Source organism: Hyperolius riggenbachi, chromosome 1 (assembly GCF_040937935.1).
Source record: "Hyperolius riggenbachi isolate aHypRig1 chromosome 1, aHypRig1.pri, whole genome shotgun sequence".
Lineage (NCBI taxonomy): Eukaryota > Metazoa > Chordata > Amphibia > Anura > Hyperoliidae > Hyperolius > Hyperolius riggenbachi.
Window position 1 is genome coordinate 570508772 of NC_090646.1, and position 17780 is coordinate 570526551.

The 17780-nt window shown below is 40.7% G+C and overlaps 1 protein-coding gene across 10 annotated transcripts in view; it reads left to right on the forward strand.

Moving 5' to 3' along the window:
• MEF2C (myocyte enhancer factor 2C) overlaps positions 1-17780 on the forward strand; it is a 369418-nt gene that overhangs the window by 225336 nt on the left and 126302 nt on the right. For all 10 annotated transcript variants that reach the window (XM_068247862.1, XM_068247894.1, XM_068247888.1 and 7 more), the window contains one exon: positions 13274-13477. In XM_068247862.1, the coding sequence (XP_068103963.1) occupies positions 13274-13477 (204 nt within the window). The remainder of the gene's footprint in view (positions 1-13273; positions 13478-17780) is intronic.

Here is a 17780-nt window from a genome sequence, read left to right on the forward strand (position 1 = left end):
CCTCTACAGCAGTCAAGCAGGCATGAATCTCAGACTTTTCTGTAAATTGATATTTTGTTTATTGCATGGAACTGTAGCATTTAAGGGTTAGAAATAGAGCATAATGAAAAGTGTGGTAACTGGCCTGAAAGACATAGTAATAACAAGGAAATGTGTCTTTCATAGTTTCACAGGGTGAAGTCTAAATAATGGTAATATCTTAAAGAGTGGCAATAGGCTGTAGGTCAGAGCAACCAATCAAATACTAGGTTATAGAAAATTAATGTCATCGATAAAATAATTTCAAGCAATTATTTACTGTATATTTTTAATGAACTACAAAAAGTTATTTATTTTTTATTTATATTCATCGTCCGTATATCCAAAACATATTTGATTTTTTGTTTAAGGCTAGATAGGTAATTCATCTACTTTATTTCTCTCAGGTGAGTAGTGAGTTCTGGGCATTCCTGTCCTCAGGTTTAAGGAACTGCTGCTGTACTCTGCATTTGCCTTAATTGTTTAATGTATTTATAATATTATTATTTATAGAGCAAACATCTTCTATGCATTTTTAACAGTTACAGTAATAAAACTTATAAGTACTTTCAATTTATATGATAGAAACAAGTATAATAAAGTATATATACACGACCACACAATCAATCCAATTAGAGGAACATTTCAGATATTGATAACACCTTCATATTTATAAAACATCAGCTTTTTCATGTCACACTCAACATAGTGCACACAGTATTGCATACTATTCCAAACAATGTGTACAGGATTCTCACAGGCATAACGTCACATCATAAACATACCAAACACACACACCCACACGCATATCAAAAACATAACATCACATTGCACATACATCACACACAAACGCCCACACACATCACACACACACACCAAATCACTAAAATTCATAGTGTGACAAAGCCAAGGGAGCCTCTGTTGTTTTCAAATAATCTTTTAGAATAGAATTTAGAAATGATATTTTTAAGATAATGTTTTTAAGATAATTGGACATTCAAGTTAACACAAATAAATGTCACTTCACTTTTATGAATCAAGTCCAAAATGTATGAAGAGCGCACACACACACACACACACACACACACACACACACACACACACACACACACACACACCTAGATCATAATAGACACTCACAAATACAGCCATAACGAAGTAAAGGTCTTTGACAAGCCTAGTTGAGGTGTGATGGAAAATTCCACAGGAGACACAGAAGATCTTCCTCTCTCCAGTAGCTGCAGCACAACCTCCATGTGTGAGTGTGTTTCACCAATTACTGGCATGTTTCATTCCTTTCCACCTTCCTGTAGAGCACCCGCAGAGAAAATTTCCATCTCTCTGCTATTATAAGGATCTGTACAAAAGGCCCAGAGTGAAGACAGCACAGTATTGCTCTTTTGGGGTCAATGCAATATTATCTTTCTTTTGTAATGAATCATTTATGTTCAGAAACCATAAACAATTACTTGGGGAAAAAAAAATATATATGTATATATATATATATATATATATATATATATATATATATATATATATATATCGCATGTTTGGTTCTGTATGATAAACAAGTAGTCTGCCTTTTAAATATATAGCTAGTATAAATGCAGTTTACATATAGGTAACTGGTAGCCTTGCAGAGGTAGGACAATCAGTTACACAAACCAGTGTTTACCAAGTGCTTCTGGATGTTGGCTGGCATTCCTCAGCTACCCCTTGCCATGTGCACATTGCCTGTCAGTACTTCATGTGCATATACAGTATGCTAACCATAGTTTACAAAAAATGAACACCTAAAATATTAAATTTATGTAATAATTATTTGCCAAAAAAAAACCCTCTGGAGCTGATAGTACTTTTCTTGTAAAGACAACTAAGCTTGACGTTATTGTACTCCATACAGATATTGTCCCTAATTGGAACTGAACCCAACCACCAGTGCTGCAACCAACAGTGAACACTGGGCCCTAACAAATAACATTATAAAAAATAATATATTAATATATCGATAAAGTTGTTATAACTACAATTACACCGAGATTTAAACTAAGGATGCATTTTTAAGACTAAGATGTTAGTTTGGTGTCGCTTTACAACTCCAAAAACGTACGTGCAAAATAAGCAGAGCTAGTTGCAATACTAAAATATCGGTACATTTTACAGATATTTTACTATTGCTAAACCTAGCCCTATTCTCACGTGATCCCTCCCTCTACAGAATCCTAATCCTGACCAAATTCCCTCACTGTTACCTAACCTTAACTGGCCACCACCCGTGCCTAACTCTGACCAACCCCCCACTGATGCCTAACCCTAAAAGACATAATGGACCAACTCCAATGCCTAACTGTCCCCTTCCCCCCGCAATCCTGACGATATATGCCCCGCTAAATTAGGATAAAATATAGGACGTCGCAGAAGTTTGGGTGCTGCATTGGCACCCATGCCCACAATACAACCTGTGGTCTATGAAGCACTTCTGTGGTGCCTGCGGCACCCAAATTGTCTGTTTTGCACTAAAGTCCCAGGTTTGAATCTCAGCTAAGACACTGCCTGCAAGGAGTTTGCTGGTCACTAGAGATGCAGATTTGATTTGGAACAATCAAAATCAGCTACTGATTTGGGATTAGAGTGTGAGTTTGTGCAATGATTGGGATTAGATTGTGAGCTCCTTTGAGAAACAGACTATGGACCCTGGAAAGTGCCGTGACAGGTGTCAGTGCTATATGAATCCATAATAATAATGTTATAGCCCAGCAAAGATCATTGTTTCTGTATTTTACCTGGTTCCAGAATGTGGCTGTGGCACACCATCCCCTGGAAAGCTCAGTGGCCAGTGTGACACCACAGATTGCTCAGATACAACATCAAGAGGAACTTATACAAACCAGAGCTCACCCAGAATATCAGGAACTAGAGGAGACTGTAACCAAATAACAGGACATCCCTAAAATGTGTGGTTGGCCAAGACACAGATACCACTAAATTTGGTATCTCATGCCAACAACATAACAAAACAATAATTTATTTTATATAGTACTGTATCACAAAATGTACTGCTAAGGCTGACAGGAAACAAATAAAAGCGGCAACTAATATACACCACTGATTGTGCTATTGATATCTTCAGTACAGTTCAAAATAACAATCCTGTGGCCAATGGTTGCTGGACCCTCCATATAATCAGACTTTGGAGGTCCTGGACACACCTCTAGTTCTTCAGAGCCTAATGAATTATTGGGTCATTAACCTCTGATGCAGTGACACGGACAAGCTGATTGGAAGAAAAAATGTCCATGGCTATTTTAATGATTAATACAAGCTTATCAATGTCAACCTTCATAAACACAAGTCAGAAAATCACCATCTGGCACAATAGTCAAGGCACAAATACCATACTTGGAAGAAACTGTCTTGAAGTATTAGAGTGCATGAGTGTGCGAGAGAGCGTGGTCACGCATGCGCAGTATGGAACGGCCCGCCTTCGGGAGCACTCCAGCTTCCGAAGCCTCCCGCAGTGGCAGACAGCAGTCTCCGGCTCATCGGTCAGAGACTGCCAAACGGGGGAGCAAGCACTGGAATGTGGGGACCGTGAGAGGAGTAACATAGTATCCAAAGGTTCAACATTTTTTTATGCAACCTGTCATCAAGGCCACATTGAAAGTGATGGTGGTGGTTTGTGTTCCTGCTGCATGCCAGCGAAAAGACACAGCAAAAGTGCCCTTCAGCAGCAGCAGCACGAGCCTCAACAACTAAAGAACATTTGTTTTGACTCCAAATCACAGGGCTTAAACCAGCCGCACAAGCAAATGTAAAAAGTTCACGTCTTGCAGAACAATACGCCAGGAAGAGCAGATGATAATGTTTTGTTGGAGGAAGTGAAGCCACCAGCGCTGTGCATACAGTATTTTTAGATGTGGGAGTAAACAATGCATTTGATTCCATTGTAATTGTGGGCTAATTTATCTTTCTCATAAAGGAACTAAATATAGAAAGCGAAAATACATACGTATTAAAAAGAAGATCCGTCTGGGAATGTAAAGAGCTGATTTAATAATCCTTACCTGTTTACAGAGTTCTGTCTGGAGGCAGTTTTTATGCTTTTTCATCAAAGTGTGAAATGCTTTTTTTTTTTTACTACAGAGTAATTTCTTTTTAAGTGATTCAGCCATATGTGAACTCAGAACAAACTGATCATGCCGAACTTCCTGTGACTCTTTACTGCTGTGCTGCAGTTTGCACAGTGATCCCCAGTGAAAGTCAGGAGTTCTGGTGGATCTTACATGATGGACCGCTATCATTTAAAAATGCTTAATTGTGAATTCATACGTAGAAATTGTACATTTGATTCACAATAAAATGCACTTTCAGTGTATTTTTTCCTATGTCCCTGACGCTTACAGTAGTTAAAATCTGGCAGGCTTCAGACTAGTGCATCACCTCATAAGGGATTCCCTGGGCTTTCTTTATTTTTAAAAACAGTTGATCAGTTCAGTTGCCAGAGCAGTGTGCAAATAAATAGGGAGGCTGGATGCTATTTTTGTAAAGATCCTTTACAGGGAATGCTTTGGTAAAGAATTAAGTAAATACTGAGAATCCCTCATGAGGATACGGATTATGTTGGCAGCATTTTACAGCCAGGAAGAAAGTCTCCTAGGCTCAAAAGAACTGTAAGATGTACATAAATATATCACATCTACGCTACTGCTGAGCCCCAACACTTTCTACTAAGTTCTGTTTTTTTTACTATGGTATGCCACCTCCCTCCAAGCCCTACCTCTTCTCACCCAGCTCTGCCCCTTGCCACTTGGCTCTCCTTCTTCTCACTTAGCTCTGCCCCTTCTCACCAAGCTCTGCCCCTTGCCACTTGGCTCTCCTTCTTCTCACTTAGCTCTGCCCCTTCTCACCAAGCTCTGCCCCTTGCCACTAGGCTCTCCCCTTTCTCACTAAGCTCTACCCATAATCACCAAGCTCTGCCCCTTGCCACTAGGCTCTCCCCCTTCTCACTAAGCTCTGCCCCTTCTCACTCAGCTCTGCCCCTTGCCACTTGGCTCTCCTTCTTCTCACTTAGCTCTGCCCCTTCTCACCAAGCTCTGCACCTTGCCACTTGGCTCTCCTTCTTCTCACTTAGCTCTGCCCCTTCTCACCAAGCTCTGCACCTTGCCACTTGGCTCTCCTTCTTCTCACTTAGCTCTGCCCCTTCTCACCAAGCTCTGCCCCTTGCCACTTGGCTCTCCCCCTTCTCACTAAGCTCTGCCCCTTCTCACCCAGCTCTGCCCCTTGCCACTAGGCTCTCCCCCTTCTTACTAAGCCCTGCCCCTTCTCACCCAGCTCTGCCCCTTGCCACTAGGCTCTCCTCCTTCTCACTAAGCTCTGCCCCTTCTCACTCAGCTCTGCCCCTTGCCACTAGGCTCTCCCCTTCTCACTAAGCTCTACCCATAATCACCAAGCTCTGCCACTTCTCACCAAGCTCTGCCCCTTGCCACTTGGCTCTCCCCTTCTCACTAAGCTCTGCCCCTTCTCACCCAGCTCTGCCCCTTGCCACTAGGCTCTCCCCCTTCTTACTAAGCCCTGCCCCTTCTCACCCAGCTCTGCCCCTTGCCACTAGGCTCTCCTCCTTCTCACTAAGCTCTGCCCCTTCTCACCCAGCTCTGCCCCTTGCCACTAGGCTCGCCCCTTCTCACTAAGCTCTACCCATAATCACTCAGCTCTGCCCCTTGCCACTAGGCTCCCCCCCTTCTCACTAAGCTCTGCCCCTTCTCACCCAGCTCTGCACCTTGCCACTAGGCTCTCCCCTTCCTCACTAAGCTCTGCCCCTTCTCACCAAGCTCTGCCCCTTGCCACTTGGCTCTCCCCTTCTCACTAAGCTCTAGCCATAATCACCATGCTCTGCCCCTTGCCACTAGGCTTCCCCCCTTCTCACTAAGCTCTGCCCCTTCTCACCCAGCTCTGCACCTTGCCACTAGGCTCTCCCCTTCCTCACTAAGCTCTGCCCCTTCTCGCCAAGCTCTGCCCCTTGCCACTTGGCTCTCCCCTTCTCACTAAGCTCTAGCCATAATCACCAAGCTCTGCCCCTTGCCACTAGCCCCCCCCCCCTTCTCACTAAGCCATGCCCCTTCTCACCCAGCTCTTCCCCTTGCCACTTGGCTCTCCCCTTCTCACTAAGCTCTGCCCCTTCTCACCAAGCTCTGCCCCTTGCCACTTGGCTCTCCCCTTCTCACTAAGCTCTGCCCTTTCTCACCAAGCTCTGCCCTTTCTCACTAGGTTCTCCCCCTTCTCACTAAGCTCTGCCTATTCTCCCCAGTGTTGCCCCTTCTCACTAGGCTTTGTACCTTCTTACTAAGCTCTGCCCCTTCTCACTAGGCTTTGCCCCTTTCCAACAAGTTCTGCGCCTTCCCACCAAGCTTTGTCCCTTCTCACCCAGTGTTGCCCCTTCTCACTAGGATCTCCCCTTCCCACTAAGCTCTGCCCCTTCTCACTAGGCTCTCCCCCTCCCACTGAACTCTGCCACTTGCTCATAGAAATGTAGTGCTAAAGTTGAGTGATTCATTGCCAGCTTATCTGTATAGAGGAATTGGCAAGGCTGGGTTTCTGGTAAGCCAACATAGGCCTGCGCCTTGGGCGGCTGCTGCCTAGAAGGGGTGGCTGGACATGGAAAAGGGGTTGCGTAACATGGAAGAAAGCCTGCTGAACACTCTCACTTCGGCTGTGAGAGGCCAAAACACCAGGATACCTAAAGCAAGGTTAGCTATCACTTCGCTTTCTGGTGACAGTAATCCTAAATCCATTAGGGTTTGTGTGGGATGTTTTGTTGCTCACATCCCTTTGCTTTGAATGAGGAGAAATTCAGCAATAATGTTGTTTTTAAGATCTAACACACTGCATTAGAACACTTTTTAGATTTATATTCCTGTCAGCAGTTTACAGGGACATGTGTGCTGCATAGTTTCACATATTTCTAACAACACATTGAGTTTGTAGTTTGGTAATAAGCGTGAAAGCTCTTTAAGCTGGAAAGGATAAACGCCCAGGCTGTAGGCATGTGGGAGCCACTCCTTTCAGTGGCTACAGACTTGCTGACTGGGGTTAGAGAACTTACATAATCCAATGGCATTACCATCTGGCATTCAGTCGTTGACCAGGGTGGCAGTTGCTTTTAGATAGCATCTGGAATGTAACCATATAAAACAATGCTTCTCAACCCAAGTGTTTGGAATACCATATTTCAGCCCACTGTAAATGTAAACTAAATTCCATCCCTGAGACTGCTGATGGTAGCGAATAAGAATTGCTACAACACCACAGCTCACTGTAACATTGTTTTAAAGCAAACCTAAAGCAAAAAACAAAATATGATGTAATGAATTGTATGTGTAGTACGGATAATGAATAGAACATTAGTAGCAAAGAAAAGAGCCTCATATTTTTATTTACAGTTATATAGCTTTTCTTTTTTTTAACATTGCATTATACTTTCACAGTTGCAGCTTTAAACCACACTATAAGACAAACCCTTTGAACTTTTGGTAGTAAAACCTTATCTCAAGCTGTCTCTCACTGTTTCTTGGCTGTTTAAAGTGGATCCGAGATGAACTTTTAATCATTGCATAATTGTGTTCCTTTCATATAGTTTATAGGGCATTCCTCAAGCCAAATACTTTTTTGTTTTTGTTTTAATACTTTAATTCCCTATAAATTAAACAAGCCTCGCCCACAGCCCTCAGAGTGCCAAGGCACTTTCAGACAATAGCAAGGGCTTACAGGACCTCAGTCTGGGCAGGAGGAGGGGGAGGTGTTACTAGCCATTGATTTCAAAGGCAGAGAGGAGGAGGGAGAAGGAGAGGGGGCTGAATTTACACACAAGAAAGCTGATACCATCTCCAGCTCTCAGCCTGTGACAATATGACAAAAAGAACATAGCTGCCCACATTGTATCACAGGAATAAATGATCATACACTTTTAAAACTTTTGCAGCTAGATATGCTGTGTAAACTATCTAAACTTTAGATAAGATATATAGACAAGTTACTTGTTATAGTTAGTTTTTCATCTCGGATCCGCTTTAAGTACTTCAGAAAACAGGACTGTATACGACCCAGTGGTTCGAATAGCTCTGAGAAAGTATTTTGCATAGATTACAACTTAAGTTTTTTTTAACTCTTCCTGAACTGTAAAAAAAAATATGAGATTATTTTCTTTGCTGTACTACACATATAATTCACTATCTCATACGTTTATTTTCGCTTCGGGTTTGCTTTAAGAAATCCTCGCAATGTGTTAATTGTATAGCAAAATAACCCCTTAAGCAGAGGTTCCTGCCTTCAGCTGAGTGTGGACTCCTATCTCGGAGTCCTTTATAAGGCAAAATGAACAGAATGATGACTGGAGAGTGCAGTCTTCTTTGTGTAGGTTCCTGTTATTCAAATGTGTTCTTTTCTAGTGTTTCCCGAGAAACTGGAATGACCTCACAGAAGCTGTGTATGTCTTGCCTGTCTTAAAGAGGAACTCCAGTGAAAATAATGTAATAAAAAAAGTGCTTAATTTGTACAATAATTATGTATAAATGATTTAGTCAGTGTTTGCCCATTGTAAAATCTTTCCTCTCACTGATTTATATTCAGACATTTATCACATGGTGATATTTTTACTGCTGGCAGTTGATGTCACTGGAAGGAGATGCTGCTTGCTTTTTTTTGCATTTGGAAACAGCTGTTATTTCCCACAATGCAACAAGGCTCCCACAGTGTGATGTCAGGACCTCAGAGCTGTGAGGCCCTGACATCACATGTGGGAGGGGGTTCACCACAATATCAGCCATACAGAGGCCCCTGATGATCCATTTGAGAAAAGGAAAAGATTTCTCATGGGAAAGGGGGTATCAGCTTCTGATTGGGATGAAGGGATGAGCTGGAAAAATCTACAATCAAATTTGAAGCAAATGACTGTGGCACAGGAACAGGACTGTGTTTTTGTTTGTATTGTTTTTTAGTTAAAGGTTTAGACTATTACAAGACAAGACAAATAACATTTATATCGCGCTTTTCTCCTGGCGGACATCAATTTCAAATTAAAACAATCTCTCTACTGTGACAGATCCTCTTTAAAGCCTGTGCTTTAAGTGAGTTGTTCCACTGTTACACTTGGAGATATCATAGATTTTTCCTTTTTCCTCCAAAATCTAATACCACTTTTAATGTTTGTATGTGTGTGTATGTGTGTGTGTGTGTATAATTTTCGTAAAAAAACATACACAGGGTTATGCCAAATTGATATTTAAAGTTTTCATTTTCCGGTTGTTAAAAAGAACGTCTTGTCAACGTCTACACGATAAAAAGTATTTGCCGCCCTACCATGTCACTAACCAATCACCATAACAACATGTTCTGAACACTGAATTCAAATAGTGAGATATTCTTAGTTCAGGACTCATTCCAATAAATATTATACATATTTAAGGATCTGTTTTGTACTAGAGAAACATGTTGGTTTTCTGGCAGTGAACTAAGTCAGTTATATAAATATGAAAGGAATGTTAGTCATATTTTAACACAGTATGTGATCTCTACAGTGCATCGTGTTTTATGTGCACTAAGCTGCGCTTAGAAAACGGTCAGTGGAATGCTGGCTGGCTGATCCCATTTCTAACATGATAGTCAGGAGTTACTTAGCGGCAACACATGGGCCAAGTATTTTTTCTTTTTATTCTATGTACTGTATGTGCAGATTCATGTAAGAATGTCTAACCTTAGTCAGTGTAAAGCTGATCCTTATAAAATCTTGCAATAGTAGGAATGCCTGACTTAACCTGGCAGATGTGTTGTAGCCTTCATCCGGGCTTTGATCCAAATGTGACCTAAAGTGACGAATGCTATTTATACAGAAAATGACATAATAAAGAACTTGGACAATCCCTCTGCATTACTCTCTGTGCTGCTTCCAGAGCAAAAGGGAATGCCTTTTCTTGAACTGGACCTGAAAAAATATGAAAAACTGGTAGAAATGGATCCCATAGTTGTCTATATTTCCCAGCGCCATTGTTAAATCTGTCCAACTTCCTTGACAAATGGGTTGCTCAGATAAAAATCCAGACTACTGGGCAACGCTGTGGTGTAGTTGATAGTGCTCTTGCCTTGCAGCGCTGGGTCCCCAGTTCAAATCCCAGCCAGGGCACTATCTGCTCAGATTTTGTATGTTCTCCCTGTGTCTGTTTGGGTTTCCTCCGGGTACTCTGGTTTCCTCTCCATCCCAAAAACATACATATAAGTTAATTGTCTTCCCCCTAAAAAAAATTGGCCCTGGACTATGATACATAAACTACAGTACATGATATATACATAGACACATGACTATGGTAGGGATTAGATTGTGAGCTCCTCTGAGGGACAGTTAAGTGACCAGACAATATACTCTGTAAAGCGTTGCGGAAGATTTTGGTGCTATATAATTACTAAATATTAAGCAAATAATTTAATAATCAGCAGGAACATAGAGATCAGTAAGGCTGCAGCTAATAAGACCTCATGCTTTTTCATTACTTTTCCAGAGTTTAGATCATCTTGGAGAGTAGGGAGAACGTTCCCTAATGTGCAGACTGGATGGTCTAGAAGTTTTGGTTAATTACTCCTCAAAAACAAGAATCTCTTCTACTCCTAGTAGAGGGACACAAGGGCTTCAACCCTGCACAGGAAAGCCTGCATGTACAGAACTAGATATGTAGCTAAAAGTTACTGCTGCAGAACTAGAATCAGAAGATCAACCTGTGAGATCTTTCTTGCATCCCAAGTTCAGGTTTCCAATTTGCTGTTGTTCTCTATATCTGCAAGGAGTTTGTATGTTCTCCCTGTGTCTGTGTGGGTTTTCTCCGGGCACTCCGGTTTCCTCCCACATTGCAAAAACATACAGATAAGTTAATTGGCTTCCCACCCTAGACTACAATACATACACTACACAATACAGACATACAGTATGACTATGGTATGGACTAGATTGTGAGCTCCTTCGAGGGACAGTTAGTGACAAGGCTATATATACTCTGTACAGCGCTGCGGAAGATGTCGGCACTATATAAATACTAAATAATAATAATAATATTAGTCAAACTGCTGCTAGCCAAGACAAAGCCATACAGTGCATTTGGGGAATTTACATTTCTTTTTTCTATATGAATGCTGTTTTGAGGTTTGAAACATGTAATTGTACCTAAGAATGATAGTTTTAGCATCACTGCTAAGATATTGCACACGTTTATATCACTGCCCAAAAACACTGTTGATAGTCCCTTGCCTTTGGCAGATATATACTGGTAGCCTCACCACCTTTAAAGTGAAACTCTGACCAAGAATTGAACTTTATCCCAATCAGTAGCTGATACCCCCTTTTTCATGAGAAATCTATTCCTTTTCACAAACAGACCATCAGGGGGCACTGTGTGACTGATATTGTGGTGAAACCCCTCCTACAAGAAACTCTGAGGACCGTGGTACTCTTGGCAGTTTCCTGTCTGTGACCCTTGTTGCATTCAGTGCTGCGTAATATGTTGGCACTTTATAAATTCAATAAATAATAATAATAATAATTGTGGGAAATAGCTGTTTACAGCTGTTTCCAACTGCCAAAAAAGCATGCAGCAGCTACATCACCTGCCAACAGTGAAAATGTCTCTATGTAATAAATGTCAGAATGTAAATCAGGGATTTAAAAGATTTTACAATGGGCAAACACTGACTAAATCATTTATACATAATTATTGTAAAAATGAAGCACTTTTTTATTACATTATTTTCACTGGAGTTCCTCTTTAAGGGGTCTGCTTAACAACCTGTGAGGCCTCGCTGCAATCAGCCTTTGGCGCTGAATAGTAGTTTATCAAGATAAACTCTGCTTCACTTCTGCCTCTCAAAGTATTTGTTCATGTTTTTGCTATTTCATTGCAGTTGAAAATCCAGACTTGCAGGAACAGCCTTTTAGACAGAGTTTTGTACCTGTGCCCTTTCTCCACACCCATTCAAGCCCTTTCTCCACACCCATTCAAACATACCTGCATCATTCCATACATGGAAAATAACAAACACTAGAGCGTCTATAGCTTGGCGCTAGTGCACAAAGGTTTGTTCCGGTCCTGATCAAACAAAGGTCACGTGTGCAGTCATAGTTAGATGACAGGCCATCTTTCACATACTAACCACAAATGACCTTTTCTTGTATTTGTTGGCATCACCGTACTTATAATGTGTACCACAAAAAAAAAAGAACAATTGTCAAAGTAATATTTACATCATCTCAATTGATCTATTACCTTTCAGAAGGGATTGTACAGGGCATACCAAATATTCAAGGAATGTGAAGTTATAAAATTAATAAAACAAAAAAAATGAAAAAATATGCAAGGTAACCTTTATGCCTTTCGAGGACCTCTTTGTGTCAGGTGTAAGTCAGAATATCTTCTAATATGATCAATGTCAATGTCAGTCTTTAACCAACTATAGCCCATATGCAATTCACATTTTCACCTTTCTCTTAGGTGAAAAATTGTAATCTTTGATTTAAATTAACCTTTTAGCACTTTGCAAAGGAAATTATCAAAAAGTAGGTAAACAGTACTAGCAAAATAATTTTGAGTATTTTTTTTGCTTGCTGTTGATTTAAAATGCATTTTATTGACACGTTTTAAAACATCACCCAGGAATTGCATATGGCCCCATGTGTTTATGAGAAAAACAGGCTCTGATTTAACCAAGGAACCCTTCTTCAAGAACTTATTGCTGGGAACCCTTGAAAAAGGGTCCCTCTGTTGATCCAAAAAAATTGGAGTTATATTGTAACAAGTTCATTAAATGTTCCATTGATTACAGTGAAGTGCAAGCTAAATTTTCAGTAACCGGCACTGGTCATGGGTTTTTAGCAGTTGCACTCATTTTTCAGTGATGTATACGTAAGGAGACAGTATGCAGTCTCACCCTTGCATCTAATGATTTGTAAAGTCAGGCAGAAAGAAAACGTACCAAAAATAATTCAGTTGCTCAGAATCCAAAAACAAGGCTAAAACTGTTAAATCAAACAGGAAATTGTTTCTTGTTGCTGCAGGTTCCTCTGCACCTGTATCGATAAATCACCACTACAGAATCAGGTTGGTAGCGTCAGCTCTGTAACTCATGTTCAGGGAGTTATTATGCATCAAGAATTATAAAATATCTTAAAACTCTATTGGGAAATTCAATTACTTCATTTTTTACAATCTTGTATTTGTATCTCCAGGTGACATTTACGAAGAGGAAGTTTGGGTTAATGAAGAAGGCGTACGAGCTGAGTGTTCTATGCGACTGTGAAATAGCACTAATCATCTTCAACAGCACCAACAAACTCTTCCAGTATGCTAGCACGGATATGGATAAGGTCTTGCTGAAATACACAGAATACAATGAGCCACATGAAAGTCGAACAAATTCAGACATTGTAGAGGTAAGGCTGCCTCTGTTTTATCTACACATTGACTGCAGGGTTGCTTGTCCACTGTCTGCACCCATCTAATAGCCTTCTAGCTCGCATTGCGGAAATAGTGCAACCTGCATTATGTACACAATGCGTGCATTGCTAGTAAGACGCTTGTTAATCCCTGTGCATAATGTGCATTAAAGTAGCACCCCGCGCATCATGTACATATCACAGCTTGTGCTATATGCGCCATGTATGCTATATCACTTACGGAAGTACTGGTACAATTGTCATGCTCAGCAGTTTTACCAGTGTTTCATGAATATGCTCCAAGGTGAGCTGTAGTCATCAATAAGCGTTTTTAACATTGTTTGCCGTTTAATGTGCTCAACAATTACTTCAATTTTTAACAGTAAAGCAGAGAAAAATGTCTTTTATTTGCACTGAGATTTTTTTCTTCCTAAATGATCTTATATGAAAAAAAAAATCTAGATTCTATATAAAGTCTAAAGTGCTAAATATTGTCTACCGTACTTTAGAATTCCCATGCAATCTGTTTTTGAGTCAGTTATTGATGGCATTGGGCAGTCTGGGTCAGCATTGGCTGTCCTGTAAGGACTTGGAGTTCTACTCCTAGCCACCATTTTGGTTCATGAACAGCGGAGTTAGGCAAAGACATGATGATTTGATGCTGAGACACAGAGAGAAGCAGAAATGAAAGCACAGTAAGGGCCCGTTTCCACTATCGCGAATTTGCATGCGTTTGCCGCATGCAAATTCGCATAGCCAATACAAGTGGATGGGACTATTTCCACTTGTCAGGATTTCTGAGCGTTTTCATCCGCGGTAAAAATTCGCATGGCAGAGCCATCAGAATTTGCATACCGCTATGCGGGTATATGCGAATTTTCATGTGAATTCGGACGCAAATTCGCATGAAATCAATGGAAAATCACACAGGCACTGCCATGGTTAAATTCACATACAGCGTCATTCATGCGAATTCGCATGAAAATTCGCATACACCCGCATGCAAAATTTGCATCTGCATTCGCACCGCACAAGTGGAAACGGGCCCTTATGGTTCTTGAGAAGATGAAATGCTGGAATTAGGTTTCCTAACAGTCCTACTTAAAACGAGAATTTAGGTTGAACATAAACTCGTAGATTAAATAAGTTATTACATAAATGTAAAGTTAGTATATGTAGATTACATGCAAATACTCATTCCATAGTGTAACTTAATTCAGGATTGCAGGTGAAGAAAATGAATGCAATAGGACAACTCATTTATTCTTGAAAGTAAGGCACAAATGGAAGTACTTTTTAAACCCCAGGTAACGCATGGCATTTTTGGGGGGTCAAGAGCAATGTAGGGTTATTCCTTTTCTTAATGTAGGAACCTATGCATAATTTCTCAGTTCTGTTCTGTTACTGAAATTATACCATACTCTTTTACTTACCTACATTTCTTGTGGCCATTTTGTTGTAAATACACAGACTTTTAAGTCTTCATAAATGAATATGCAGTGTCTGTATTCTGCTTGGTCAATCTGACAGATGTACGAGGAACAGTCAGAAGCCCCTTTGTGTTTCTTCATACTTTTTGGTTTCTCTATTTATGGTGTGGGCATTATGTCAGATATGTAGGTGGCAGTCTGGTGCTTGTTCATACAGTAGCTCTGAGACCACCCAGACAGTACATATGAAAACATTTGTGGTATGTACAGTTTACACAAATTTGTGCTTTCCTCTTAGAAGGTTCAGCTCTAAACATTTGGTGTACATTTGAGGTCAACACTTTTTGGACCTTCTCTTTAAAGGTTAGCTTTGAGGAATTAAGCTGGAACTGTTGCTTCACAGCGTACTATTGAATGGAGTTATTTTGACAAAGATAAGTTCCCTCCAAGAGTGTTTAAGCTTCATGTAGCAAGTTGGAATATATGCTTCCTCCATATCTATGAAGGACTCAGCAATCTTCTCTGTCACATCACCGTCTCTAATTCTCTTAATGGAGTGGCATTGACAACACCACACAACTGAGATCCTTATGCCCCCCAAGCAGGGACACCTTTATCAGCAAACTAAATCCATAAAACACACCCCCTCAGTTTTCAACAAAGTAACTTTTGATTGGCCTATAGTACTGACACACCCACACTGATATTTGGAAATCATAGTAAAGATAGATTTTAGGTGATCTAGTGATCGTGCCAAGAACATAGGAAAGATGTTTGTAATTGTGGAATTTATGTTATGGTAATAAAGTGCATTTTTTATCTTTGGCTATAATTTGAAGCACCATTCAGATTAAATAATAACTGACCTTAAAGGGATATGGAGGCTTCCATATTTATTTCCTTTTAAATGATACCAGTTGCCTGACATCCTGCTGATCTTTCATGCATCTGTAGTGTCTCAATCACTCCCCTGAAACAAGCATGCAGCAAATGCAGTCAAACTTAATCAAACTTATGCAGGAGAACAGAGGCGCCAAAAGGATAATAGGAAGCTAAATGAGCTTAAAAAACCAAATTCTTGGTAAAAAGAGGAGGTAGTGGTGGACTTACCTCCTCCAAGTAGACACACAACGACTGTAGTAAAGACAGTCAATATATTTTATTTATGAACTCCAAATATGCAACGCGTTTCGCAGGTTTGATCCCGCTTCATCAGGCAATAACAACGGAGCAATAGCATATGTGGTCAGTAGAAGAGCCAGGCACCTCTGCCTCTGCTCTCACAGAGGTGCCTGGCTCTTCTACTGACCACATATGCTATTGCTCCGTTGTTATTGCCTGCTAGGATGCAGGGAGGGGGTCCAGAAGAAGCTGTCCTCTTTCACTGTCCTCACCCGTCCCCTCCTGTTGTGTGCCCCTCTCCACACTCCTGCTGCATTCCCCCATCGCCCTGCATCCCTCCTCGCATCTCCTCTCCTCCTCTATTACTCAGCGAAGCGGGGAGGAATAAAAGCAGTGCACAGACTCACCTCTATATAGTTCCACACGCTGGAGTTCCTGTCTATACACTCTGCACTACCGCCGGCGGTACTGCAGAGTGTATAGACAGGAACTCCAGTGCCACCATGAGCAGATGGGTCTGCACCCACTGCCTTTATTACTCCCTAAGCTCTATAATAGTGCGGGGAGAAGAGGAGGTGAGAGAGGGGATTCGGGGGAGGCGGATGCCGAAGCCTGTGGGACCCAAGATGGCCCCTGCCATGGACAGAATTCTGGCCATTTCACTATATAAAATACACTGAAATCAAAACGTGGACAGTGCAATACATCTGTTATGCAAGTAGAGCAAGTAAGTATCTACTTAAATATGTGTTTTTTTTCCCCTGGCATAGTATGGCTAATAGTTGCACTTTAAGTAGATTCACCAGGCTATTAGAGTAGTAGTTACAATAATACATATTAACAATAAAAGTACAATAGACCCAAAACTTTCACTTACAAAGATACAATTTCCATAGCTTCCAAGGCCCAAACATCTTAGAAGCGTTTTGAGTCCTTTGTATGTGATAAAGCCATGTATCTAGCCCTTTTCATTTGATTTATGATTTCTGTTTTGCTCCTGCAGACAATCAGTACATAGAGACCTCATATCCCAGCTTGGTTATGATCTTGTCTACTGTCAGAGGGTCATGAATATTCATGTGGCTTTACGAGAATGTAACCATTCATGCACATCTTTTCCTGCGATGATCTGGACATGCAAGCAATGTACATTAACATATCCCAGAGTTCTAGTATTAGCAGAACTGAAGGATCTGGACAGAAAGTTCTTTTTTTGCACATAATATAACAAACTCAGCAAGTTGCTTGAGTAAATAATATAATTGCCTGCATATGTTGAGCAGGGAAAAGGGAAAATAGTTATAGAGAGTTATAGAGTGGACAGATGTTTAAAAACCCCAATGCACACTTACGCCTAGCAGACAAGTTTGAATCTCTGAGACTCACTAGCTCAAAAACTAGCAGAATACCTAAAGCTGCTTCCTGGCACATTCCATAGCAAAAGAGATGAAATACACTGGCACAGATTGGACTTTCCATCAGACCTTCAGTGACAGGCCCTTAGAAACACTGTTTTGAACAATATAACAAATGTCATATCAGTGTAAGCACAGGGAAAGTTTATAATGTACATAATGAAGTTGACCTACCAATATTATAAAATAGGTTAAAATACTGTACTGTATATACTACAGATATTACATTATTCATCAGGGCCCTGTTTAAGACAATCGTAAGCATGCCTAATTGTAAGTACACCAAAGCCGGCCATACAGGATGCAGTGTGATTGTTCATAAATGCAAATTTT